General features: G+C 43.1%; 1 protein-coding gene across 1 annotated transcript; it reads left to right on the top strand.

The window, feature by feature from the left end:
• The first annotated feature begins 4 nt into the window (after positions 1–4).
• On the top strand, positions 5–27848 carry LOC138947576 (tetratricopeptide repeat protein 12-like). The gene is made up of 16 exons (XM_070319074.1): positions 5–67; positions 3519–3656; positions 4155–4238; positions 5717–5865; positions 7198–7308; positions 7862–7994; positions 8437–8625; positions 9454–9618; positions 10945–11125; positions 13959–14051; positions 14976–15036; positions 15846–15977; positions 16629–16898; positions 18477–18573; positions 19460–19682; positions 27464–27848. The coding sequence occupies exons 1-16, from the start codon at positions 10–12 to the stop codon at positions 27531–27533; spliced, it is 2154 nt and encodes a 717-aa protein (XP_070175175.1). The 5' UTR covers positions 5–9; the 3' UTR covers positions 27534–27848.
• The last annotated feature ends 126 nt before the right edge of the window (positions 27849–27974 follow it).

Here is a 27974-nt window from a genome sequence, read left to right as displayed (position 1 = left end):
ACAAGCAACATGGCGGCGAACCCGACCAAGGATGTGGAAGCTTTTCTGAACAAAGTTGAAGAAATTGGTACGGGATGAAACTTTTACGCATTTGATTAGATTACATTCAAGCTTTCGGCTTCTTTGAGTGTAAATTGGCTCATCTGAGTCTATTAGTCGGTAAAGTTGCTTTCTTTTGCAAAGAACAAGAGTCTCTGGAACATAAGTTCCTGAAAGTTCTGCGAGTTTGACCGACTTGGGCACCAGCAGACTTTTCTAGAACGATACGTAATGAAATTTTGTTGTCTTATATTCTTAGACGTAATCTGCATATACACCTCTATGGCCTTTAAGATTTATTTCAAATTGCGGTAATCTTGAACTTTAGCGTGTTAAATTCATAGCTCAGAATCCAGTAACATTCTTTACTTATTTTTGATACAAGTCCATGTAAGCAAGCCAAAGAACATTTTTCGTGAATTTAATTGACGGATTGAGCTCCAAACTTAAGCATAATTAATTAATTTGGTTGTTCAATCGACGAAAATGCACCGAAAATGGCGTACGTTGTCAACCATGGGACATCATTTACACAAAAGAATTGTCTCCCTTGTTCGCTCAGGCCAAAAAAAAAAAATGCTTTGGTTACGGTTTCATGGCCAAAAAAAATAGGGTAGGTAGGTCGATTAAACTTTTTTTTTTTTTTTTTTTTTTTTTTTTTGGTTGGTCCCTCTTGAAATGATAAAAATATTTGTGTATGCAGGATATTCGAGGTATTTTCATATTGGTGTATTTGGAACCACAGATATTAATTACTTTTTCATGTTAAGAAAAGAAAACTGGACATACCCTTTAAACTGTATAGTGCCACTAGTGAACACAGTCTTGAACGCAGTCTGGACTGATTCGAAAGAGTCTTCGGGCTCGGCACTTATTTTCGTCGACCCAACACATTTTATCCCGAACAGTTTGCCGTCCAAAGTTGGATGAAAATCATGAAAAATGTCCACCAAGGTTGCACTCTTCGAGTACCGACTTATCAGTCGTGTTTGTTCGATAGGAACGCACTTTCCGAATACGATTGCAAATGCAGACGACATCTTTTTACGTTCGCGCAACGAACGAACGCACGAGACTGACTTCCCTTGGATATGGGAGTTGTAAAAAGCGGAGTGGTGTCCCTTGTCGGGCTTGTTGTCTGCTCGCCGGCGATCGATGTTTTCTCTGTGCCGTGGTGTTGTCGTTTTCGGTGGGTTTTTGTTTGTGTGTGTGGTTTTTTTTTTGTGTATGTATGTGTTTGGTTCATTTTATTTTTAGCTTTAGGACCAAAAAAAAAGTTTAGGGTCGGCCCAAAAAGTTAGGGTCGGTTGGGAAACCGAAACCAAAGCATTTTTTTTTGTTGGCCTCATACGGATAATTCCTTCTTTGACCCATGTCAACGAACTGCATTCGTACAGTTCATCAGGGTTCATTCCGTAACTTCAAAGGGATCTAAAATGGCTTGTTATGATTACAAGTGCAGGTTCTACAAAATTTGGAGACTTAAATGCCTCTGAATTATGACTCATATGAGCCATGAATTTAACACGTTAAAGTTCAAGATTACCCAAATTGTTGAAGTGAAACTAGGTCTGAACCCTTTTTGGAGTTATGGTGACACCGACAGTGACAGTGACACTAGTGACAGCCAAATTTGTGTAAAATCGTTGCAATGATGCAAAGTGCCATGTCTGTTTCATGATTTATATTTCAAACATTTGTCTGATTAAACTGTACATGATGGTTTAACATAGCATAGAATGCTATATCAAAATACTATATTTCTGTGTTTCTTTTTCTATGGTTAAAATACTTGTGTGCAATTTATTTATTAAACTTTGAACATGTAACTGAATTCATGTATATTCTTCAAAGCAGTGATACACTTGTGATACAGTCAGTCAAAATGTGGTAATTTAGACATGCATTCAGAGACATTCCATATGACATATAGTATTGTATGACATACTAGATGATTACCCACTTCGCCGGGTACCGGCTTCGCCGGGATGATCGCGTTCGCCGGCTTCCATGAATAGCCGGCTTCGCCAGGAAGAAGTAGAGCCGAATACCCGGCTTTGCCGGGTGAGTGGGGCACCGTACGCCGGCTTTGCCGGGTGAGTGGCGCACCGTACGCGATTGACGCCACACGAAAGAAATTAGATAAACGCGCAAAACACTGGAGAAGATAAGGAAGAGTTACTGGGAATGGATGTACAAAAAAAACAAAATCGGTTCAGCGCTGCGCGCTGAGAGCACGTGTTGAAAATTTTCATCGACCAGATTGTGTCCGGGGTCTATCAATCAATCAATCAATATGAGGCTTATATCGCGCGTATTCCGTGGGTACAGTTCTAAGCGCAGGGATTATTTTATTTTTAATTTTTATGCAATTTATATTGCGCACATATTCAAAGCGCAGGGATTTATTTATGCCGTGTGAGATGGAATTTTTTTACACAATACATCACGCATTCACATCGGCCAGCAGATCGCAGCCATTTCGGCGCATATCCTACTTTTCACGGCCTATTATTCCAAGTCACACGGGTATTTTGGTGGACATTTTTATCTATGCCTATACAATTTTGCCAGGAAAGACCCTTTTGTCAATCGTGGGATCTTTAACGTGCACACCCCAATGTAGTGTACACGAATATGCCCACCAAATTTGAAGCAGATCCATCGAGAACTTTGGCCGTGCATGGCGAACACACAGACAGACAGACACACACACACAAGCCGTATATAGATATAGATATATAGAGTCTCATCCTCACTCTGACATTCTCAATCTCAGGCTTTGTTTTACATGTGGCCGGTGTAGCGATGTCAGAGTTTTACCTCTGTCAGCTTTCTGATTCGGCCTCGTTGATCTTGTATAAACTCCACACTGAACAAAAAAACACCCTTCAATAGAAATGATGATTTTCTTCTTCTTCTTCTTCTTCTTCTTCTTCTTCTTCTTCTTCTGCGTTCGTGGGCTGAAACTCATCCATCGAATTTCACCACCAATTTCCTGCACATGCAAGAAACTCGGACATGCTTTTCTTCCTTAGAGTTAGATAAGTTAACGTCTTTAATTTGACCTGGAAACAACATTTCAGTCTCGAGTATAATATATATATATATCGAGTCAGAAAGGTGACAGAGGCAGAAAGCTGATATCATTACACCGGGTTTTATACTTCGCACAATGATGTATACATGTACAGCTATCGACAATGTGATTCAAATGCAGGACTCTCACTTTTGAGTGTACAGTATTTGGGGATTTTTGAGAAATATAAAAAATTAGAAGCCTACCATTGTGGTCAGATTGAACCATTTTTAATACGAATATATATATGTGCACATTTATTTTTTTCCTGACAGTGTGTAACAATTTTAACTTTTGCCATTTTCAGTGGGTGCCAAATGCAAATTTGAAGTTCCGTGGCTGTTTCAGTGTTTGCTTGCTTTGTGCTGAGTTGTTAATGAAGTTAACAATACTCTTGCAGAAACCATTGTAAAGGGACTGAACTCTGGAGATGAATGCCGACTCAAAGATGCGATGCAGAAAGCAGATGACTTCATCAAGTCACAGAAAACTAAGGGTGAGAAGGATGAGGAGAAAGACTTGCCTGAAACAAAGACAGGTCTGTATCATTGTCCTGTGTGTGTGTGTGTGTGTGTGTGTGTGTGTGTGTGTGTGTGTGTGTGTGTGTGTGTGTGTGTGTGTGTGTGTGTGTGTGTGTGTGAATAAAGTTAATTCTATTGTGTATGCTTTAATTTCAGGCGAAACTTTAGTTATTTGACATTCATTTTCCTGTGTACACTGTTCAGTCTGAGATTTGTACAGCTTTTAAAAAAAGAAATTCCTTAATTATTTTGTTGTAATACTTTTTGACAAGTGCGCCTGAACTTTGACACTTACCTACTCTTTGACTCCCCCTGACCCACCTTGCTCTTGGTCTGATCATTTACTTATCATTTTTTATATATTTATTTGTCATTATTATAAAAAAAAAATTTAAACAGCAACTGTACCCATTTTTGATCCTTTGAAATATATTGATCTTAACTGTGTACTCATTAACTGTAAGTCATTCAGATAAGATGAACAACTAATGGTATATTTAATTGTCTTGAAACAGGTTTCAGCAAGACCATGATCAACAAAAACAGCAGTGCAGAGGAGGGGGCAGCAGGAGGAGGAAACATGGCCGCTGCAGATCAGAGTGAGAACACACACATAGCAATTCTGATGTATCTAATTGTGGTACTGTATTATACGAACAGGTCCAGATACATACACTTGAAGCCTAGAAAGAGAAAGCCTTTCATTCACATGCACATGTTGTTGGCATTGCTATGGTAGTTGATTGACATATACTCACGGAATAAAATAACTTAACATTGTTTAAAATTTAATATCTCAAAATTGAAAAAGTTACAGGAGTGATTTTTGTACCAACGTAAAGCTTGTTCAATTGCTCATTATGGGCAAAAAACCGGAATAGTCTGGCTTGTTCGTTTTTTTTGCAATTTGAGCTCAAAGACGCATGGTGTCATTTTGGAGTTTACAAACTTAGCACTGTGTGTTTGACAGCGCTGTGCGTGCACTGGTTGATCGCAGCCGCAATTAAATTACACAGGAGCAGTGAAGGTTAGCCTCAATACGTTTATTAACAAAACAAATTTCATTCTGAAGTCGAAATTCGATCAACAATAACCAACAAGTGGCAAAAAAAAATCCCTATAACCCTAACCCTAACCCTTACCCTAACCCTAACCCTAAGTCATCCCTCCTCTCAATATCCCTATTGCGACGAGTCTATCGTTCACACACGTTCGTGGCATGGTGAAAGAGAAAGACAGAGTGGACAGTTTTGAGCAAAGAGAAAGAAACATTTTAGTGAGTTGTTCTCACTCACAAACAAACGGACAAACCAAAGGCAGTACTTTCATGCAATATTCGTGGATCAGCAGCAGACCTTTTGCAGGTTTCAAGTACGGGTAGACGTGCCCCGAGAGTCAAAGAGTGCAGGCCTACCTGTTTACAGCACACACAGCGTGCACTGGCTGTCGGCAGCATCGGCAAGCTTAGGCGTCAGTCTAGTAAACTCCAAAATGACACCATGCGTCTTTGAGGACCAATTGTGAAAAAACTAAGCAACCGAGAACATTCCGGTTTTTTTCCTCTTCTCAGGAATTGATGGTTCTATGATCGTACCACCCCGCTCTCCTGCAACTTTTTCCGATTTTGAGATATTAAATTTTAAAACATGTTAAGTTATTTTATTCCGTGAGTATAGATGGACTGTCTGTTATCTGTCTGTCTGTCTGTCTCTTACTCTCTCTCTCTCTCTCTCTCTCTCTCTCTCTCTCTCTCTCTCTCTCTCTCTCTCTCTCTCTCTCTCTCTCTCTTTGTGTCTCTCTCACTCTCTCGTGCTCTTTTGCATGCATACGTGCAAAGTAAAGCAACGTCAGGCCAACAGCAAAGGTTTAAAAATATATATAAAAAACATTGAATAAAGAAACAACAACCTGAGAACAACAATAACAAATACCAAACAGGCAAACAAAAAAAAACCCACCAACTCCAGTCAAAGCAGGTAATTTTATCAATGGCAATGCAACAAACTTTCATCAAAATGTGTTAAAAAATCAATCAAAGATAATTCCTCTTTAACATGACTTTCCTCCATAAAAACAGACGCCTTCATGGCTGCCTTTGAAGCAGACGCCAAGGAAAGATGCGAGCGGCGAAAAATTTCTGAAAAGGAGGCTCAAGTCATCAAGGAGATGGGGAACCTGGCTTTCAAAGAGAAAGACTTTGAAAAAGCCCTTGAGTATTACAATCAGGTAAGTTCTGAGATGATGGTAGCTGCCAATTAGTTTGAAAGAGGGGATAGCAGGGCGTCCTACAGAAGCGCTGTCTAGAGGGTCCGAGGACCCCCAGTTATAATGATAAGGGGGATCTTTGCTGTGTGTGTGTGTGTAAAAAATGTGTCTCTGCTTGTGTGTTTGAAAAAGTTGTGTTCATGGAATTTGACAGGAGTCTACTCATAATTATGTCTTAATGCATGTATGGCACTCTATCCTAGGCCTTTCAAGACTTCTTTTTAGTAAGGCCCAAAAAAAAAAATAGTCTGTTTACGGTAACCCGACCGACGCTATTTTTTTCGCGCGACCCTAGACTTTTTTTTGGCATTTGGGAGGGGAAAAAAAAAAATAAATAAAAAATAAAAAATAATAATAACGTAAAAATATGGTTTTTGAGTCACTTGAGAAAAAGTGACTCTATGTAATCGGTCAGTGTTAGTCTGTCCGGCCGTCCGGCCGGCCGTCCGTAGACACCACCTTAACGTTGGACTTTTCTCGGAAACTATCAAAGCGATCGGGCTCATATTTTGTTTAGTCGTGACCTCCAATGACCTCTACACTTTAACGATGGTTTCGTTGACCTTTGACCTTTTTCAAGGTCACAGGTCAGCGTCAAAGGAAAAATTAGACATTTTATATCTTTGACAAAGTTCATCGGATGTGATTGAAACTTTGTAGGATTATTCTTTACATCAAAGTATTTACATCTGTAGCCTTTTACGAACGTTATCAGAAAAACAAGGGAGATAACTAGCCTTTTCTGTTCGGCAACACACAACTTAACGTTGGGCTTTTCTCGGAAACTATAAAAGTGACCGGGCTCAAATTTTATGTGAACGTGACTCATTGTGTTGTGAATAGCAATTTCTTCCTGTCCATCTGATGCCTCATATAATATTCAGAACTGCGAAAGTGACTCGATCGAGCGTTTGCTCTTCTTGTTTGGAAAAAAAGAAAAGAGAAAAAAAACCAATCCCGACCTACCGACCCTATTTTTTTGGCCTATGTTACCGTAAACAGACCTATTTTTTTGTGGCCTAATTGAAAGGTTAGCTACCATACACTTCAAATATTAAAGTACAGTGGAACCGCCCTTTCAAGATCCCCTAATTTAAGACTCCCTCCATTTTCCAAGTCCCTGTTTTCTCAGACTTTTTGTTCATGACCCCTGTAAATGTACCCCCCCTTTTAGACCCACTTTTCTCCGATTTGGAGAGGTTAAACGGGAGGTTCAACTGTACGAAGACACTTCACTAAGATACAGTTTTCCACTGTTTCACCTCACTAAGATATTGTTTTCCACTATTTCAGGCCATCGACAAAGTGCGAGACAACGCCATGCTGTACACCAATCGAGCGCAGACACTTATCAAGCTGGGGAAGTACGAAGATGCTCTCAAAGACTGCGACTGGGCTCTGAGGGTAAGTTATTAGATGCAGGTTCGCTCAGAGCATTGTTGAAGCAACAATTTGTCTTTTAATGTCAAATGAGGATAAAAACAGTCAACCTTTTTTCAAAGCTATTGCTTAGATGGCTACGCATGCCTTTAGGGTTGCCAGCCAAACAAAACTGTATAGTTTATGCAGATTGTCAGTTCGCATCTCCTGCCAAAATGTAATAAACATGTTCCGTGATTACGTTTTGGGGCTAAAGGATGTTTGCGGCTTGCCAAAATGGAACCATGATTAACAATGTCTTAATGTTAACAATCCCAGATAGAAAGAATTCTCTCTCTTGTGGAGAATAATGGATTTCCATGAAGGCTTTTGATGTTATTAGTTCACGTGCGGGACTTGATGTAAGATAATAAATGATCATAATAAAAATTAATTCGTAAAAAAGTTGCAGTTTTCAACTCCTTGCATTGATGCCCAAAGAGACGCGTTCTGTGTTACAAAGTCATTGTTTCTCTGTTATGCTTCTGTGTATTATTTTAGTTTGAAGTTTTACCTTATGGTGTACTTTTGTCAACAGGCAAATCCTAACAGTATCAAGGCGTACGTACACATTGGGCGCGCTCACGTTGCCTTGAAGCAATACCAGCAAGCCAGAGACAGTTACAACAAAGTTCTCACCGTTGACCCCAAGAAAGATAGTCTGGTGCACGGTAAGAGAGACAGAGCAAGAGATGAATCAGATTTTAAACTTTATTACAAAGGTACGAAGGTTTTAGGCAAAGTTTTGTCCAATCTTCCAACCTGTTCCTTATACTTACAGACACAATAACATGATACGGAACATGATATTACATTACATGCAGAGTTAAAGAGAGAGAGGGTGTGTATGCACAGAGGAGTTAGTTGAGGGGGGCGGCGGGAGGGGCGCGGAGCAGGGGTAGATATGGGGGTTGGGGGTATTTGGCAAACTGTCAGTTTATATGCATTATTAGCTTGATGTTGTGGCAGTTTTTATTGGTATAGACCGCAGACTTTGACAGTGACATATTCACAGTGATTCCACCAGCCGTTTTTCATCAAATTCATGTTTCAAGCTTCTTTTTTCAGACTGCAGAACAGTAACATGAAGCTATTCCAACAACTGTCTTTCAGAATACTTAGGAGAAGTGGATCGTGCTGAGGCGGCCAGCTCAGCGGAAGAAAAAGCCAAAGAGATGTTTGACGCGGGCGACACAGAGGCACAGAGTCTGGTGCATGTGCTGGAAAAATTGAAGAAACCCGACCAGGTGCCCATGTATTACAGCGGGGGATTCAGAGTCCTGGCTAGCATTATGACCACAGGTGAGAAATATAGGATACAGACCCTTTTTCTTTTTAAAAAAGAATGAAGTAGCGGGTACGCTCATTGGGTCAACGTTAGGACTGGAATCCTAACACAGAATCAGATTATTCCATGTCTTTTTTCTTTTAGAAGGACAACAAAACACGCACAAACATCTAGAGGTAGTAAAGCCGTGATCACACAACGTGACAAGGCATTTTCCAAACTGAAAAAAACACCAGTTGCTCAGTCACAGTAAGACAAAACTGTCGAAAAAATATATAATATATCAGCCAATTGGTCTTTCAGATTTCAATTAGTGAAATAAATACCTGATGAGGTTGATAGACACATTCCAAAAATGACTATGTCAGGTTTGGATGGGTTGTAAAAGAGTTGGAAACATCCAGGTAAGTGTGGAGACACACCGCTCGCTACTGATTGGCCTATAATGTCAGGTGGGAACGTTATCCTCAGTGTTTCAAAGAGAAACAACTCTTTCACAACCCATACAAACCTGACGGAGATATTACTGAAAATCGTCTATTCAGATTTTATGATCTGATAACCAAAGGGAAGTAAGCACTCTAAATGCAGATGAAATTATGAGGATGAAAGTGGCTTGTTCATTTCAATGCTGTTATTCTCTCAGGTGCCAAGATATTAGTTCCGGATAACTCTCACTTACTCCATTACACGTGTTGCATGCATTTAGAGCTAGCGCTAATACTTCCCAATGGCTATCAGATCTCTAAACAGCGCTCTGCCTCCTTTCGTTTAAGATATTATTGAGATTTTAGCCATTTTTGTATACATTGAAACGAGCCTTGCGTTATGTGTCTTGACAGAAGAGAACCAGACCCAGTTCAGGGTGAACGGGGGACTGCACTTGCTGCAGACGCACAACGTTCTGTCACGCTGCCTGTCGGCGTCACCACAGAGCATAACCAAAGAGGAGCGCGACGTCATGACGTCGGCATTCGACATGATGACACAGGCCTGCAAAAACAGTGGTAAGAGAGTGGAAAAAAAGACAGTGGAAAATTTCTTCAGAGATCCCTGTCAGGCTGTAGTTTGAACGACTTCATTTACATGATATACACATGTGTGAAGATGTGCTTTAGTTATGACATGGGTGGTCTCTCATGTATGTAGCATACACAGAGATAGTTATGTTATGTTTGCAGCTGCCGTGTTGACAGAGGCTGGTAAATAAAGGGTGGAACAGGTTATACATAGCCACTTAACTTCTTACAAATCTTACCCTCTTTATTTGAGGGTGGCCGTTTTTGTGTGACAGCCATGCAGCTCAACTTTTAAGATTAAATGACAAAAACGATGTCTGTCTAATTCTTTGTATAGAATCAGGTTAGCGTCCATGTTGGGTTCATCTCTTGATTTACAAGGAATTTCTTTCCTTTTGCTTGATAGAACCTCTTGGCATTTACTCCCAGCTGTACTGTTGTGATGTAAGCGGCATGAAACAGTGTACCATCCACAAGTTGCACTGACCACTTTTGAATGCTGGTTAGAACACCGACAAACTCTCCAGCCCCCATCCAACAACCTTGCTCCCCATCAGTTTCCCATTCTTGATGAATACTCACCTTTTATTTCTTGGAACCTCCTTGAAACTCTTTATTTTAACTCTTACAGCCCAGCCCACCATTTGTGTTGTGTTTATACAGTAGAATCTTATCCCCATCCCCAGCCAACCCCCTCCCCTGCTCCCATTCAGCCCCACAACCCTTCCCCCCTTCCCTCCCCACTCACAATCCCCTTGCCCCCTCCTCCCCCCGTTTATTTAAAACAAAGCTTTCTCAGATTTTGTGGTCATAACATCTGCAAATTTGCCTCTGTTGTAAGACTCCCTGATGTTCTAAACAATGTTGAGGTCCTGATGGAGATGTTCCACTGAATTCTTTTTTTTTATCAAACCAATTTTCCTGTGTCCCCCCGCGGGTTAGGGGGAAGAATTTACCCGATGCTCCCCAGCATGTCGTAAGAGGCAACTAACGGATTCTTTCTCCTTTTACCCTTGTTAAGTGTTTCTTGTATGGAATATAGTCAATGTTTGTAAAGATTTTAGTCAAGCAGTATGTAAGAAATGTTAAGTCCTTTGTACTGGAAACTTGCATTCTCCCAGTAAGGTCATATATTGTACTACGTTGCAAGCCCCTGGAGCAATTGTTTGATTAGTGCTTTTGTGAACAAGAAACAATTAACAAGTGGCTCTATCCCATCTCCCCCCTTTCCCCGTCGCGATATAACCTTGAATGGTTGAAAACGACGTTAAACACCAAATTAAGAAAGAAATTTTCTTGTGAATTCCATTTCAGACGTGAACCAGGAGCAGCTGTTGAAGCAAGAAGGGTTGCCGCACAGCCTGTTGCATATGCTGTCAGCCTGTGTCAAAGGTCAGGCCAAGGCCATGAAGACGGCCATCCTGACCTTGCTCTACACTATCTCACAGAGTCACCACGGCCGCTCCGTCATCTTGCAGAATGTTGACGTCCACAGGTTAGTGTGTGTGTGTGTTTGTGTGTGTGTGTGTGTGTGTGTGTGTGTGTGTATGTGTGTGTGTGTGTGTGTGTGTGTGTCGGTGCCATGCCTGTCAAAGAGAAAGAGAGAGAGACTCAGAGAGAAAGAGGTGAAAGAAGAAATAAAAATAAGTATTCAAAAGAAAACAAGAGTTACAGAATACAGAATCTTTAATTGCCCAAGGTTGGGAATTTGTGATGACATTGCGGTTAAGAAACATTTCAATCCAGCTATATACACCAACACACGCATCATTTATACAAACGGATCAACAACATTTAAAAACAACACTGGACAGCATAAATTTAAAGATACATTCACTAAAACTAGCAGTATGCACTCAAAGTTAGAGTAAATACTGAATATAAGTTTGACTCCGTGGCAGCAAGAGGAGTTTGGTCTGTAATATAAGTTTGACTCCGTGGCAGCAAGAGGAGTTTGGTCTGTAATATAAGTTTGACTCCGTGGCAGCAAGAGGAGTTTGGTCTGTAATATAAGTTTCACTCCGTGGCAGCAAGAGGAGTTTGGTCTGTAATATAAGTTTGACTCCGTGGCAGCGAGAGGAGTTTGGTCTGTAATATAAGTTTGACTCCGTGGCAGCGAGAGGAGTTTGGTCTGTAATATAAGTTTGACTCCGTGGCAGCGAGAGGAGTTTGGTCTGTAATATAAGTTTGACTCCGTGGCAGCGAGAGGAGTTTGGTCTGTAATATAAGTTTGACTCCGTGGCAGCAAGAGGAGTTTGGTCTGTAATATAAGTTTGACTCCGTGGCAGCAAGAGGAGTTTGGTCTGTAATATAAGTTTGACTCCGTGGCAGCAAGAGGAGTTTGGTCTGTAATATAAGTTTGACTCCGTGGCAGCAAGAGGAGTTTGGTCTGTAATATAAGTTTGACTCCGTGGCAGCAAGAGGAGTTTGGTCTGTAATATAAGTTTGACTCCGTGGCAGCAAGAGGAGTTTGGTCTGTAATATAAGTTTGACTCCGTGGCAGCAAGAGGAGTTTGGTCTGTAATATAAGTTTGACTCCGTGGCAGCAAGAGGAGTTTGGTCTGTAATATAAGTTTGACTCCGTGGCAGCAAGAGGAGTTTGGTCTGTAATATAAGTTTGACTCCGTGGCAGCAAGAGGAGTTTGGTCTGTAATATAAGTTTGACTCCGTGGCAGCAAGAGGAGTTTGGTCTGTAATGGCAGGGCTCGACAATAACGAATGCCTGACAGCCCGGGGCAAGCGTTTGAACCTGTCGGGCAAGTAAACCTTATGACCAGCTGCCCGACGGGGCAAGTGACAATATGTCAGTGAAAATTAAAATGTACTCAAATACCTTGGCGTACAAAGGACCAAACTTCCGAAGAACAAGACTCTTCCAATGTTTCCCCCAATGTTATCGATCGATTCTGCTAACCGGAAATGCTTTCGTTCATGTATTCACCCCATTCAGGAATTTCCGATTTGGTGACATTTCTTTAATCTAACGCGGCTTCTCATTGGTTTAGGTCACGGCTAAGAGCCAATCAATGAAGAGCTATCTGAAAACTGAGAAGCACAGTTCAAAATGGCTTCGCAGTCGTTGATGTTTTCCTTTTTGACTCACATGCGAAGCAAAAGTGAGTCTATGTACTCACCCGAGTCGTCCGTCCGTCCGTCCGTCCGGACGTCCGGACGTCCGTCCGTCCGTCCGTCCGTCCGTCCGTCCGGAAAACTTTAACGTTGGATATTTCTTGGACACTATTCAGTCTATCAGTACCAAATTTGGCAAGATGGTGTATGATGACAAGGCCCCAAAAAACATACATAGCATCTTGACCTTGCTTCAAGGTCAAGGTCGCAGGGGCCATAAATGTTGTCTAAAAAACAGCTATTTTTCACATTTTTCCCATTTTCTCTGAAGTTTTTGAGATTCAATACCTCACCTATATATGATATATAGGGCAAAGTAAGCCCCATCTTTTGATACCAGTTTGGTTTACCTTGCTTCAAGGTCAAGGTCACAGGAGCTCTTCAAAGTTGGATTGTATACATATTTTGAAGTGACCTTGACCCTGAACTATGGAAGATAACTGTTTCAAACTTAAAAATTATGTGGGGCACATGTTATGCTTTCATCCTGAGACACATTTGGTCACATATGATCAAGGTCAAGGTCACTTTGACCCTTATGAAATGTGACCAAAATAAGGTAGTGAACCACTAAAAGTGACCATATCTCATGGTAGAAAGAGCCAATAAGCACCATTGTACTTCCTATGTCTTGAATTAACAGCTTTGTGTTGCATGACCTTGGATGACCTTGATCTTGGGTCAAGGTCACATGTATTTTGGTAGGAAAAATGTGTAAAGCATGTGAGTCGTATGGGCTTTGCCCTTCTTGTTAACAACTTCAAAGCGCGGTGTAGATGACACAGACGATGGTTCGAAACGAAAATCCCAGAAGAAGGCATTCGAGGCCTGTCGTGACCGGAAATTCCTCTCATCTTGGCTTACGGAGTCAGTGTGTTACTGTTTGCGTTACTCCGTTTTATTGTTTTATATCTCATTCTCTATTTCGTTTATTGTGGCAAGTAAAAAAAAAATGGGGCAAGTAGTTTTGATGTGTACTTGCCCGACAGGGCAAGTTGTCAGAAAAGTTAATGTCAAGGCCTGAATGGGCAGGATGGTTGGGGTTGGGAGAGCGGTTATATAAGGCTCTGCGTAAATGACTGTATGGTATTGATAAAGAGCGATTACTTCCCTTGGGTTATTTGATATGTATGGTACTGTATTGAAAGCATGGTTGTTCCCTGAATTTTAAAACAGGGTTGTTTGTTATTTCTCTCCAGACTGGTGTCTACGTTATTTGATCTGATCCGCACCAACAAGACGTACGCTGAGAATGCTGCTTCCGTGCTAAACAATTTGTCACTTGAAAAAAAGTAAGCACATCGCACATTGTCATGTAAAACTTGTTTGCAGCTTTCTGATATTTTTAGATTTTGAATCTAAGTTTTTGGAATATTTCATATAAGCCAGAACAAAACATTCACTTAACCAATTTTTTCATTTATTATTTTGTACTTCTTATTTTAACTTTTTTGGTTTACAAATTGCTAAATGATTTGTCACTGTGAAAAAAAGGAAGTCCATGTAAAAACTTAGGATTGTGTCGATTTCACGTCTTCAGATTATGTACTCAAAGTTAGTTTAATTGCATTGTATTGCAAAAATTCGATTATCCTTACATTTGATGGGCTGTGCTAGTAGATTGTGGTCCAGATTTCGGAATCTGGGTTTCTTTTCCCCACAATTTGTAATGCAAACCACTGTAGGTCAGTTAATGGAATAAAACAGCCTTGTGTTTTGTTTGTTCGTTCATGGGCTGAAACTCCCACGGCTTTTACGTGTATGACCGTTTTTACCCCGCCATTTAGGCAGCCATACGCCGCTTTCGGAGGAAGCATGCTGGGTATTTTCGTGTTTCTATAACCCACCGAACTCTGACATGGATTACAGGATCTTTTTCGTTGGCACTTGGTCTTGTGCTTGCGTGTACACACGGGGGTGTTCAGACACCGAGGAGAGTCTGCGCACAAAGTTGACTCTGAGAAATAAATCTCTCGCCGAACGTGGGGACGAACTCAAGCTGACAGCGGCCAACTAGATACAAATCCAGCGCGCTACCGACTGAGCTACATCCCCGCCCGCCCAGCCTTGTGTGAACACTTACATTTTTTCTTGTGACCTCACTATTCATAAATTGCAAACTGTTCTTGAAATACTTTTTGTTTGCCCTGATTTTCTTCCAGGATTAATTAATTTTGATTTAAATGTCACTACTTTTGTGTCACTTCTTTCCATAGATTCCGAGGCACAATGAGAGAAAAAGTGGAAGAAATCCTGCCCTCCTTTGAAGAATTGTTGGTACGTCTTGAGGGAGAGTGCAAGGGATGTATTTATTGTATGTTCAAAATCTAGATCCTTTTGATTTTACAATACATCTTTGGCGGAACATAAGTCATTTAAATTCTTTGTGTGTGTGTGTGTGTGTGTGTGTGTGTGTGTGTGTGTGTGTGTGTTTAGTTTGTTGGTCTTTTTGTCTTTTATGCATTGGGAGTAGATATTAGTTGTCTTTTCACTGTTTATATTAGTAAAATCATTTGATACCATCGCATCATTGGTTTTCTGTCATGTGTATTTTAGTTTCATTTTCTGGGGAAGTCAAAATGTCTGAAATTCTTTTTAATAATAGGAATTAAATTACCTATCTTATCCCAACTCACAGCAATTTACTTCAGTTTAGTGCTAGAACGCTGTACTACGCATCACCTTGGTAACAAGGGGAGCAACCCTGAAAAAAAGAACGGCCTTGACCAGTTAAAAGGTCATGGGCCAGACCGAGGCTGCCTTCCTACGTGCGCGCGCATACACTGCGCGGCCATATTGTCATTCCCTCTTCAGCGGTCGCACGCGGCGGACGCTCTCTTGACTATGCTGGGGCTTTCTTAGCCCACTGTCTACTTACAGCCTAGGCAGACTCTCACCTTGGTCTTCGACTTCGTCGTCTTCACTTGCATACAGCATAAAAACTGAGAAATTTAGGTTTATTTTTTGGGGGCATTGTACATTGCAATTCCTTAATAATTATTATTCCTTCTTCCATACAGCGTACATTTTTTTAAATCTGTGAATGCCAGCTGCATTTGAAAAATCTAACCTTTTGTGTGATGCAGAAAGACGCAGGCAGCAAGAGTGCAGTGGTGTCCATGTGTATCTCTACCATGATGAATCTGGCCAACGATAAAATTGTGCGCACCAACCTCGCCTGTCGCAGGTCCCTGTGGTTAGCCAGTGAAGAGCTCTTGGTATGTATCTCTCTCTGTCTCTCTCTGTCTCTCTGTCTCTCTGTCTCTCTGTCTCTCTCTCTGTCTCTCTGTCTCTCTCTCTCTCTCTCTCTCTCTCTCTCTCTCTCTCTCTCTCTCTCTCTCTCTCTCTCTCTCTCTCTCTCTCTCTCTCTCTCTCTCTCTCTCTCTCTCTCTCTCTCTCTCTCTCTCTCTCTCTCTCTCTCTCTCTCTCTCTCTGTTAGGCATAAATGTTCATCGATGTGTGGGTCACTGTGATGAATCTTGCCAACAATATAACTGCATAGCAACCTCGCCTGTCGCAGGTCCCTGTGGTTAGCCAGTGAAGAGCTATCGGTATGTGTCCCCCCTCTTTCTCTATCAGTTTCTTTCTGTCAACCCGTGAGTTGCTGTTGCATTTGGAAATGGTTTGTTTTTGACTGTGTTTGTCACTCTGTCTGTGCCTTTGTGTGTATGCTTTTGCCCTCGTGCATATGCAATACTGTAACTTACCAACTGTTTCTGCTTTTTAACAATTTGCTGAATGAAAAATTACAGTAAGCTACAAGAGTAGGCAACGGCTGGTAAAATTCAAGCTTCTCCTTCATTTGTCCTGTTAGTTTAAAAAAATTTAATATTTTTTAATCAAGAAAGACATTGTCTACTCTTCTCTAGGTTCGAACCTCCACAAGCACAGACAAAGAGCTCTTAGAGTCAGTACTGGGCTTACTGGTCAACATAACCGCTGAGCCAACAGCAACCCTTCGAGAATTTGGTCAGCGAATGTGCGGCCACTGTCGATCTCTTCTTCCATCCGAGGCATCTGGGGAATCCATCCCACAGAGGGCTCTGACGGTCATGGGAAATATCTTGCCGCACTCTGTGCCGGCGGTGGAGTGGATTTGTGATCACGGGGGAACGGTGTTGCTGCTTGGTTATATGGAGGTGAGGCACAGTTGCATTGTGATTTTTTTTACTTTGTATTTCTGTATTTGTGCATGTGGCTATAATGCCTGATGCTGAAATTCCAGTAATTTTAGCAAGCATTTCGGCATGCAATGACACAGAAGAAGTATGACTCTCAGGCAAAACTGTCATGCAATGACACAGAAGAAGGATGACTCTCAGGCAAAACTGTCATGCAATGACACAGAAGAAGGATGACTCTCAGGTAAAACTGTCATGCAATGACACAGAAGAAGGATGACTCTCAGGTAAAACTGTCATGCAATGACACAGAAGAAGTATGATTCTCAGGTAAAACTGTCATGCAATGACACAGAAGAAGGATGACTCTCAGGTAAAACTGTCATGCAATGACACAGAAGAAGGATGACTCAGGTAAAACTGTCATGCAATGACACAGAAGAAGGATGACTCAGGCAAAACTGTCATGCAATGACACAGAAGAAGGATGACTCTCAGGTAAAACTGTCATGCAATGACACAGAAGAAGTATGATTCTCAGGTAAAACTGTCATGCAATGACACAGAAGAAGTATGATTCTCAGGTAAAACTGTCATGCAATGACACAGAAGAAGTATGATTCTCAGGTAAAACTGTCATGCAATGACACAGAAGAAGTATGATTCTCAGGTAAAACTGTCATGCAATGACACAGAAGAAGTATGATTCTCAGGTAAAACTGTCATGCAATGACACAGAAGAAGGATGACTCTCAGGTAAAACTGTCATGCAATGACACAGAAGAAGTATGATTCTCAGGTAAAACTGTCATGTACCACATTGGCACCCAGGCTCTGTTGTATGTTTGTGTATTCATTGTTTCTTTCATTTTACGTTTCATTCTGCTGTATGTATCCTTCTTGTTTTCAATAACCAGTCACTGTCTTTGCTTATCGAGATATTGAAACAATCTGGCGTTATTCCCCCTATATTTCAGTTTTTTTAATGACTGCAGAGTTTTCAGGGCTTCAAATATGAAGAATTGAAATGGGTGTTGTCAATATAACACTTACCTCGACAGTACTATTCTTGCACATTATCTATAATAGATAATGTGCAAGAATAGTACTGTCTCGGTAAGTATCATAAATTATAGACAGTAGGCTTAAAAAGAAGCCTTACATTGTTCTTGATGCAGATCTCTTAGTACTTTTTTGTGTTGTTATTTTTTGCGTTTGTAGTTGTACAGTTTGTAGTTGTACAGTTTGTAGTTGTACAGTTTGTAGTTGTACAGTTTGTAGTTGTACAGTTTGTAGTTGTACAGTTTGTAGTTGTACAGTTTGTAGTTGTACAGTTTGTAGTTGTACAGTTTAAATGTTGGTTCTCCCTTTTGTTCTTTCTTGTTTAAAAAAAAGTTATTTCTCCTGTGTTGTTGCTGACCTTGTTGAATCTGAATTTGAAACCTAGGTAGAAGATGGTTCTAACTGTGCACAGCTTAATTTTTTTTAATTTTTTTTTTTAAGATTGTCTGGTTGGTTGTTTGCTGGTCATACAAATACTGCTTTACAGTTTCTTGTACCATTTACTTGACATTATGTTGTAATATGTCATTTCAGAGCGACAAACCAGCATTAGTCAAACACAGCCTGAAGTGCCTGACAGCCTTAACCCAGTTCAACGAAACAGCGAGAAAGACAGTGGTTGAAAACAAAGGTACGCCTTCTTGTTGCCCTTTCTGCTGCTGTTGCTTCAAACGGTCACTAAATTGTACACATTTAGGGGCGGGGATGTAGCTCAGTCGGTAGCGCGCTGGATTTGTATTCAGTTGGCCGCTGTCAGCGTGAGTTCGTCCCCACGTTCGGCGAGAGATTTATTTCTCAGAGTCAACTTTGTGTGCAGACTCTCCTTGGTGTCCGAACACCCCCGTGTGTACACGCAAGCACAAGACCAAGTGCGCACGAAAAAGAGCCTGTAATCCATGTCAGAGTTCGGTGGGTTATAGAAACACGAAAATACCCAGCATGCTTCCTCCGAAAACGGCGTATGGCTGCCTAAATGGCGGGGTAAAAAACGGTCATACACGTAAAATTCCACTCGTGCAAAAAACACGAGTGTACGTGGGAGTTTCAGCCCACGAACGCAGAAGAAGAAGAAGAAGAAGTACACATTTGTCTCTGTCAGATTTTTTCCGATCTCCCAGGTCAACTTATGTGCAGACATCAGCCTCCTAATCAGAAGATCGTGAGTTCAAATCCTGGCCGCCTGGTGTGTTAAGGGTGGAGATTTGTCCGATCTCCCAGGTCAACTTATGTGCAGACCTGCTAGTGCCTTATCCCTTTTTGTGTACATGAAAGCACAAGACTTAAAGTGCGCACAGAAACGATCCTGTAATCCATGTCAGAGTTCGGTGGGTTATAGAAACACGAAAATACCTAGCATGCTTCCCCCCCAAAAGCGGCATATGGCTGCCTGATTGGCATACGCGTAAAAAAAACAACCACTCTTGCAAAAGCATGAGTGAACATTGGAGTTTCAGCCAATGCACGATGAAGAAGAAGGTCATTTAGTCTCTTTATTGCATGATTATTTTTCTTTCTAGGAATCCCAGCATTAGCCCAACTGCTGAACACCAAAGATGAGGGAAACGTGGGCAACGCAGCGTTGTGTCTGAGTCACTGCACGCAGGTGGCGGGCGTGTGTTCCTGGCTGGCACAGACTGACATCGTCAAGGCAACACTCATCTGGGCGCGAGACGGCAAGAAAAGCGCTGTGCAGCAAAACTGTGCCATCCTGCTGGCTAAGCTGGCTCAGGGGGACCCCAAGTGAGTATTGATGTCGCGTGCATGCACGTTTGCATGTTTAGTTTTTCACACAAAAACTTTGGCCACACCACACAGCACTCACAGAACACCGATGTAAATAAATGAAAATATTTAATAGTTCCCAGTTGGGTGAAATATGGGGGTGACGATGGATGGAACGATGGAAGGGTTAACACGAATACATGAAGATGAACATAATGAACATGAGAAAGTACACAACAGTCAAAATAATGTCAACAAACGACATACGAGACAATCAGGATAGTCAAATACAAAGCACGTACGTCTTAAAGGCCCTCCTCATTCCATAAATGATATCTATCGTTGTAAGAAAGTACTTATCTACACGTTCGACGAATTCAGGGGGGGGGGTGCGCCCTCGGGTCGACACCTGCGTCTCTGTCGCGGGGGTGAGAGAATCAGCCCAGTTGAGAGCTGTCACACGGCACACACTCTGCAGCGACGGCGCCTGTTCGATGTTGCTGCTCAACAGCAGCGTGGTTGCGCCGCTGTGACGTTACAAAATTGCTGCTCAAAAAAACAGCGTAGTGATGCCTCGGAGATGATCCAGAGGGGCTGCTCACACAGCAGCGTGGGGGTGACGATGCGAGAGTCCAAACTGGCTGCTCAAGCAGCAGCGTGGTGGTGCCTCCTCCATGCTGAGAAGCTAGGGTTCGCACCTTCCCGTCCGGTCTGTCTTCGACAGTAAACACTGAAAGCCTAGAAGGCCAAAGTCAATATTCTCCCCAAAAATATAAGACACGTGACTTCCTCCTCCAATAGACATCATTATTAGGGATGAGGAGGAAGCACAATGACCCTAAACTTTGGTTTCCTTCTACAATACAATTTACCATTATAATGATTTCCTTTTAAACACTATGATGAACACTATTTACAACAACACAAAGACGAGACAAAACAGTACAACTGGTAACTAATGTAGGTTCCCTGTCCCCTGCCACCGGCCGCTAATTCACCTTCAGCAAAAACTGACAAAAGTCTATCCAATTAGACCAAGAAATATGGCTTACCTCACACAGGCCACTGAATATCATCGCGTACACCTTACGCAACCGACTTTAACAAAGTCCACAGTAGACGTACATTACTACTGAAAATAACTTCGAACTCAAACGACAATTCACACACGAACTTCGAAGCCGTTCGAAAAACATCTGGTCTCGGCCGAGACAGAAAAAAGAATGCTTATGAATTTTACAGTCAGCAACCAGGTAACCGGTGAACTCTACAAATAGCGCGCAGCCTACCGTGAACGTCCCGTGCAAAGCGTGCAAAGCGTGCAAGGCGCGAATCACTGAGCTAAGCCCAGCTACAGGTCTTCCCACCTTGACACCGGTACCTGTCAGCAACGCCCGACCAAGGAACCTTATAACTACATACAACTGTCCGCGACATTGCCCCCCCAAGTTAAGCATAGACATCTGTCTACACGGCAAAAGATCCCTCCTCAACGCATGCCCGACTGAGGTAGTCGGCTCCCACGTTGCGACTACCGGGAATCACCTATCACATGACAAAACAAACAAACAAACGTCAAAAATGTACAAAAACTGTGTTTCTTAGCCACCGAAGGTGTAGATTTTAACAGTTATGCCTGTGTTCTTGAAGACTTCCTTGATCATCTCAAGGACGGCGCTACAGTTCAGCTCGTCCAATCCACATCCGATCTGCGGCATGGCCAGGGAAGCGACATTGTTCTGCTTGCAGTGGTCCCTCATAGCTTCCATGGAGGACCGCAGCGTTTTGTAGGAGGGTTTGTGAAAGTAGCGTTTCTTGGTGATCATGTAGTAAACGTAGGAAGCACCTACCTGTAGTACAGCTACCTCTCCCACCTTCTTGTTTTGTGCTCTAAGTTGATCAACTTTTCCAAACGATTGCTTGAAGTGAACGGCAATGCCTTTTCCCATCTCAAGATCTTCACTGACGCAGTGGGCCATAGCATCATCAGGTTCACAGCTGAAAAGGTCGCCTTTGATCTCTGTTAGCTCAAACCCCACAACAGGTTGACCCTGTCGCCCTTGTCTGTCTCTGTACAACTTGAGAAGATTGGCGTGGTACAGCTTCTCACGCCCGTAGATCCGAATCCTGTAGTCTGACTCGCCCTTCTTCTCCAGAACGTCAAACGGTCCCTGCCAACACAGCTGCAGCTTGTTCTTCTTCTGCGGCAGCAGCAACAAAACCTTGTCTCCAGGTTGGAACTGTCTTCGAACTGTCTTCCGGTTGAACACGTTCGCGTGTTTCTGTGCAGCAGCTGACAAATTCTGACGCGCCAGTTTGCAGGTTTCCTCAATCCGGTTCCTCAAGTCAACCACATACTCAGAAGTCGTGCGAACTTGCTCATCAGCTTGCTCTTCCGTCCATAGGTTGCGAAGAACAGACATGGGTCCTCGCACTGTCCTGCCGTATAGAAGCTCAAAGGGAGAGAATCCAAGACTCTCCTGTGGAACTTCACGATAAGCGAAGAGGAGTGCAGGAATGTAGCGATCCCACTGCTTCGGTTTCTCTTGAGCAAGCTTGCGTAGCATGGTCTTGAGTGTTCCGTTGTATCGTTCCACCAATCCGTTTCCTTGCGCATGATACGGAGTAGTCGCTAAACCCTTGATGGCCAGCAAACGCTCCACCTCTTTCATCACCTCGGACATGAACTGAGTACCACGGTCTGTCAAAATCTCTGAGGGAATTCCTACTCGAGTCCAGACTGCCCACATCGCTTCTGCAACCTTCACAGCCTCAATCGACTTCAATGGAATGGCTTCCGGGTACCGAGTAGCGTAGTCCACAAACACTAAGATGTACCGGTTACCAGACTCAGAAGCAGGGATGATGGGACCCACCAGATCGATCGCCACACGCTCGAACGGCGTATCGATGAGAGGCATCTTACCTAACGGTACCTTCTGTGGCTTATGAGAAACCTTCTGACACTGATCACAAGACAACACAAAGCGACGTATGTCTGCGCACATACCTGGCCAAAAGAACTGCTGCCAAACTCGATCACGTGTCCTCTGAACACCCATGTGACCTCCCATAGGCGGTTCATGAGCCAACTTGATAACACCTAACCTCAACTGCTGGGGAACAACAACCTGAGTATAGACGCTACCACCACCGCGATACTCACGGTACAGAATCTTCTTCTTCCAGACAAACCCAACTTCACCGGAGTGACCAGACGTTCGGACGTCTCGGCGATCTGCCGCCTCACGACAACTCTTCAAAGTCGAATCATTCCGCTGAAGGTCATGCAACTGCTCAGGGGTGACTGTTTCTAGCCCTGGAGCAGCAACATGCAACAAAGTCGGCTTCTTTCCTTCAGCGGCAGCCTGAGCACGAGTGACAACTGAAACAACCTTGGACACAGCGTACACTGGTAGAACATTCGAATCACCCAGCCGGGCGTGATTACCTACAATGAAATCAGCAACAGGTGTATCCATGACGATAGCCTCAACCTCACCAGTGTAGAAAGGACAATCAACCTGAACCTTAATCACTGGATAGCGCCTCTTGATGTCTTTCTCAGCCATAGAAACCTCAAGATCCTGTCCTGTGAACTGAGACCTTGAAACTAATGAACTCTTCACGACACAAACCTGAGATCCAGTATCACGCAACCCCTCCACTGCAACACCATCTACCACAACCAGGCATCTCGGGTCGTAGTCTTGCTGGCTACAGGGAGTACACAAAGTAGGTACACTGACGGGCGGTAAGGACTTCACAGGACCACTATTCACCGCTCCAGTCGACTTGCTCTTCTTGGGGCAATCTCTAGCCAAATGTTTGGGGGATTCACAGATGTAACACTTCCTACCGGATGTACCAAATGAGTTATCTCCACTTTTCTTCTTTTCACCAGCGTCAGCCTTTCCACCCTGATCACGATCATGCTGAAAAAACTTCTTGCTATCACGGTGTGCTTCAAAATGAATCTCAGCGGACTTAACTGCTTCGGCTAACGTCTGAGGTTTTCTCTCCTTAACGTACGCGGCCATGTCCGCGCTCAGGGTCTGCAAGAACTGTTCAAGCAAAACCAACTGTTTCAGTTCTGTGATCTCGGAAAGCTCATGCCACTTAGTCAAATTCTCTTCAATGCGAGCACCGAACTGTCTGAACGTTTCATGTTCTTTTCTCTTGCAGGTTCTGAGACGACGGCGGTAGGTTTCGGCTGTGAGCTGATAGCGGCCTAACAACGCGACCTTCAAACCGTCATAGTCGTCTGCGCTATCATCATCAAGAGTGTTGTACACTTCTACAGCCCTACCCGACAACCTAGTCGAGACCCTAGTTGCCCATGTATTTCTCTTCCACTTGTACAAGGTAGCGACTCTCTCAAACCTTTTCAACCAAGTAGCTATGTTTTCTTTGCTCTCATCAAACATCGGTATGGAAGGCCGAAAACCACGAAGGTCACTAGACTCTTCTTCACCTGAGGAATCTCCCTCATTATCAGCTCCATCCCTACTTCCTTTCTTCACCCTCTTACTTTCCGACTCTTTCTGCAGGAGTTGCATGCGAAGGTCATGCTCTTCTCTTTCTTGCCTTTGTTTTTCTTCAAACATCTGAGTACGTTCATATGCGGCTTTCTCATCAGTCTCTCTCTGAGCTTGAACATACTTAACTCTCTCATCAGTCTCTCGACGCGCTACTTCTAGCTTGTCCTGATAAGCTTCCCTTTCTAGTTCAAGTCTTTCCTGTTTCTCATCTTCACGGGTCATTCGCTCGGCAATAAACTCAGGAATACTGGCAGATTTAACACCTAGCTCCTCAGCAAGTGAACGCCACCTAGCAATCCTATCCGAACTACTTTCCGTCCTAGACGCCATGATAGCACTATCATCAAGAACACGACCAGAACGAAGTTCCATAAACAAGAACAAAACTAGCAAACGGGTAACCAAAAGATGACAAACCAAAACAAGGCACAGCTGACTGGCAACAAGGACAGGCAACCCACAAGGCCTGATGCTAACCCTCGGGCCCCTCCAACCACCCACAGTTACCAGACAACAACAAAAGCTAATTAACTACAGTACATCAGTGTCCAGTGTATGGGAAGTGTGGCCAACGACAAAAATGAAGTGAATTCCTTGAATTCAAAGAGGATTTATCCTGGCAAGCTCGCCATTGTCGCGTGCATGCACGTTTGCATGTTTAGTTTTTCACACAAAAACTTTGGCCACACCACACAGCACTCACAGAACACCGATGTAAATAAATGAAAATATTTAATAGTTCCCAGTTGGGTGAAATATGGGGGTGACGATGGATGGAACGATGGAAGGGTTAACACGAATACACGAAGATGAACATAATGAACATGAGAAAGTACACAACAGTCAAAATAATGTCAACAAACGACATACGAGACAATCAGGATAATCAAATACAAAGAACGTACGTCTTAAAGGCCCTCCTCATTCCATAAATGATATCTATCGTTGTAAGAAAGTACTTATCTACACGTTCGACGAATTCAGGGGGGGGGGGGTGCGCCCTCGGGTCGACACCTGCGTCTCTGTCGCGGGGGTGAGAGAATCAGCCCAGTTGAGAGCTGTCACACGGCACACACTCTGCAGCGACGGCGCCTGTTCGATGTTGCTGCTCAACAGCAGCGTGGTTGCGCCGCTGTGACGTTACAAAATTGCTGCTCAAAAAAACAGCGTAGTGATGCCTCGGAGATGATCCAGAGGGGCTGCTCACACAGCAGCGTGGGGGTGACGATGCGAGAGTCCAAACTGGCTGCTCAAGCAGCAGTGTGGTGGTGCCTCCTCCATGCTGAGAAGCTAGGGTTCGCACCTTCCCGTCCGGTCTGTCTTCGACAGTAAACACTGAAAGCCTAGAAGGCCAAAGTCAATAATCTCCCCAAAAATATAAGACACGTGACTTCCTCCTCCAATAGACATCATTATTAGGGATGAGGAGGAAGCACAATGACTCTAAACTTTGGTTTCCTTCTACAATATAATTTACCATTATAATGATTTCCTTTTAAACACTATGATGAACACTATTTACAACAACACAAAGACGAGACAAAACAGTACAACTGGTAACTAATGTAGGTTCCCTGTCCCCTGCCACCGGCCGCTAATTCACCTTCAGCAAAAACTGACAAAAGTCTATCCAATTAGACCAAGAAATATGGCTTACCTCACACAGGCCAATGAATATCATCGCGTACACTTTACGCAACCGACTTTAACAAAGTCCACAGTAGACGTACATTACTACTGAAAATAACTTCGAACTCAAACGACAATTCACACACGAACTTCGAAGCCGTTCGAAAAAACATCTGGTCTCGGCCGAGACAGAAAAAAGAATGCTTATGAATTTTACAGTCAGCAACCAGGTAACCGGTGAACTCTACAAAAAGCGCGCAGCCTACCGTGAACGTCCCGTGCAATGCGTGCAAAGCGTGCAAGGCGCGAATCACTGAGCTAAGCCCAGCTACAGGTCTTCCCACCTTGACAGAGGTACCTGTCAGCAACATCCGACCAAGGAACCTTATAACTACATACAACTGTCCGCGACAATTGATGATGCTGTTTCTTAAAAAAAAAAGAGATAGAGGGGTAGGTTGTGAGTCACTGAGTGTGTGTGTACGGAAACGTTTATGTGGGCAAGAAAAGTGTCGTGCAGCAAAACTGTGCCATCCTCCTTGCTAAGCTGGCCCAAGGGGACCCTAAGTGAGTACTGATATGCTGATTCGTTTAATAAAAAGCGCATGCGTGCACAAGGGAGGGAAAGGGGAGAGATAGAGAGAAAGAGAGAGAGCGAGAGAGGCTGTGAGTGTATGTGTACAGAAACATTAATTAATGTGAGCAAGAAAAAGGACTGAGCGAGGGAGAGAGAGAGAGGATGTGAGTGTGTTTACAAAAATGTTTGTATGGTCAAGAAAAGTGCCGCCCAACAAAACTGTGCCATCCTGCTGGCTAAGCTGGCTCAGGGGGACCCCAAGTGAGTATTGATAGGGTATATCATGGTGTGTGTGGGGGGGGGGGGAGTTGTGTTGCAAAACAGATTGCCATTTTGCTTCCTGAAGTGGCACAAGGAGACGCTCAGTGGGTATGCTGTTGATAGTTTCTCCTTTATATATTCAGTTGTGATGAGCTAACATTTTAACCCTTAGGCTGTTGTCGCGACATATGTCGCGCTACTTTATGTATACTGTCACCTGGTTGTCACGACATTATGTCGCGCTACTGTTTCAGTCTGTTTGGTCGGTTCCGATTACCTCCCATAGATGTAAAAACCTATATGACCGTTTTTATTTATTTTTCTCTCTGTTAATTCACCAGTGGCTATGTAACATGTGTTACAGAATTGCACCAGTGTAACTTACTTACTTACTTATGCCTTTGACCCTGTCCGGGGCATAGGCCGCCAACAAGAGTATCTCTTGTTGACGTTTCTGTAACGGGTATTTTTTTTCCATGGATGGGTTGTTAGCCCTTCGCACAACCCCCAACCTGGAGGGCCAGGGTGTATACTTAGTCTGGCCCCATTCACCTCAGACCTGTCCGGCGTGGTTACACCTGCCAGGAGCACTATGAAGGCTCCGGGCGGCATAGTTCTTTGAATCATCAGGGCACGCAAGCTGCTACGCCACGGCAAGGCAAATACACCAGTAGCAGGCACCAGTGTAAGGGTTAAGATAATCCTATTTTTTTCGTGTCTGCTTTTTGAAGTTGCATTTGAAAAAGAAAAGATCTCTAGTCTTTTTTCTTTGTTTGTGTGTGTGTTTACAGAAATTTGGAGAGATTGCGCGAGCTTCATGGGATACAGATACTTCACGACTGCATGAAGCACATCCGCTGAGACGTCAGCACGACAGATTGTTCCACATCACCGTTTGCATTTTGGGGAAGGAGGGTCAGGTTTACAGATGTTGTTTAGAAAAGATAAAGGGATATTTTGTTTCAGGTGAATTGAAGTGTTTAGTTTGTTTGTGAGTTTCAAGTGGTACATTTTGGGCATAGTCCCGAATTAATCCTGTGGAAGTGATGTCACTTTCTGCAAGAAGAGCGACCATTTGAGATTCACTCACTGGGATCGTGAACCTGCCCGGGGATAAATTGGGTTATTGCTTGAAGAAAACAAACGGAGTTTGGAAGGTGATGGGTGCCATGGGTTAGGGCTGGGTGTGTGGGAAAGAAGGTGGGGGGGGGGGGGGGGTTTAATTGGAGAAGGGAGGGGGAGGAGCAGAGGGCTTGCTGAAAACGTAACACGTTACTTGCAAGAAAAAGCACTGTGGGGGCA

This window comes from Littorina saxatilis, linkage group LG14, assembly GCF_037325665.1.
Source record: "Littorina saxatilis isolate snail1 linkage group LG14, US_GU_Lsax_2.0, whole genome shotgun sequence".
Lineage (NCBI taxonomy): Eukaryota > Metazoa > Mollusca > Gastropoda > Littorinimorpha > Littorinidae > Littorina > Littorina saxatilis.
This window is presented reverse-complemented; position numbering and strand designations above follow the sequence as displayed.

Coding starts and splice junctions, on each gene's coding strand:
- LOC138947576 (XM_070319074.1), top strand. CDS start 10: ATGGCGGCGAACCCGACCAAGGATGTGGAAGCTTTTCTGAACAAAGTT. Junction 68..3,518: donor GAACAAAGTTGAAGAAATTG/GTACGGGATGAA, acceptor ATACTCTTGCAG/AAACCATTGTAAAGGGACTG. Junction 14,052..14,975: donor AATTTGTCACTTGAAAAAAA/GTAAGCACATCG, acceptor TTCTTTCCATAG/ATTCCGAGGCACAATGAGAG.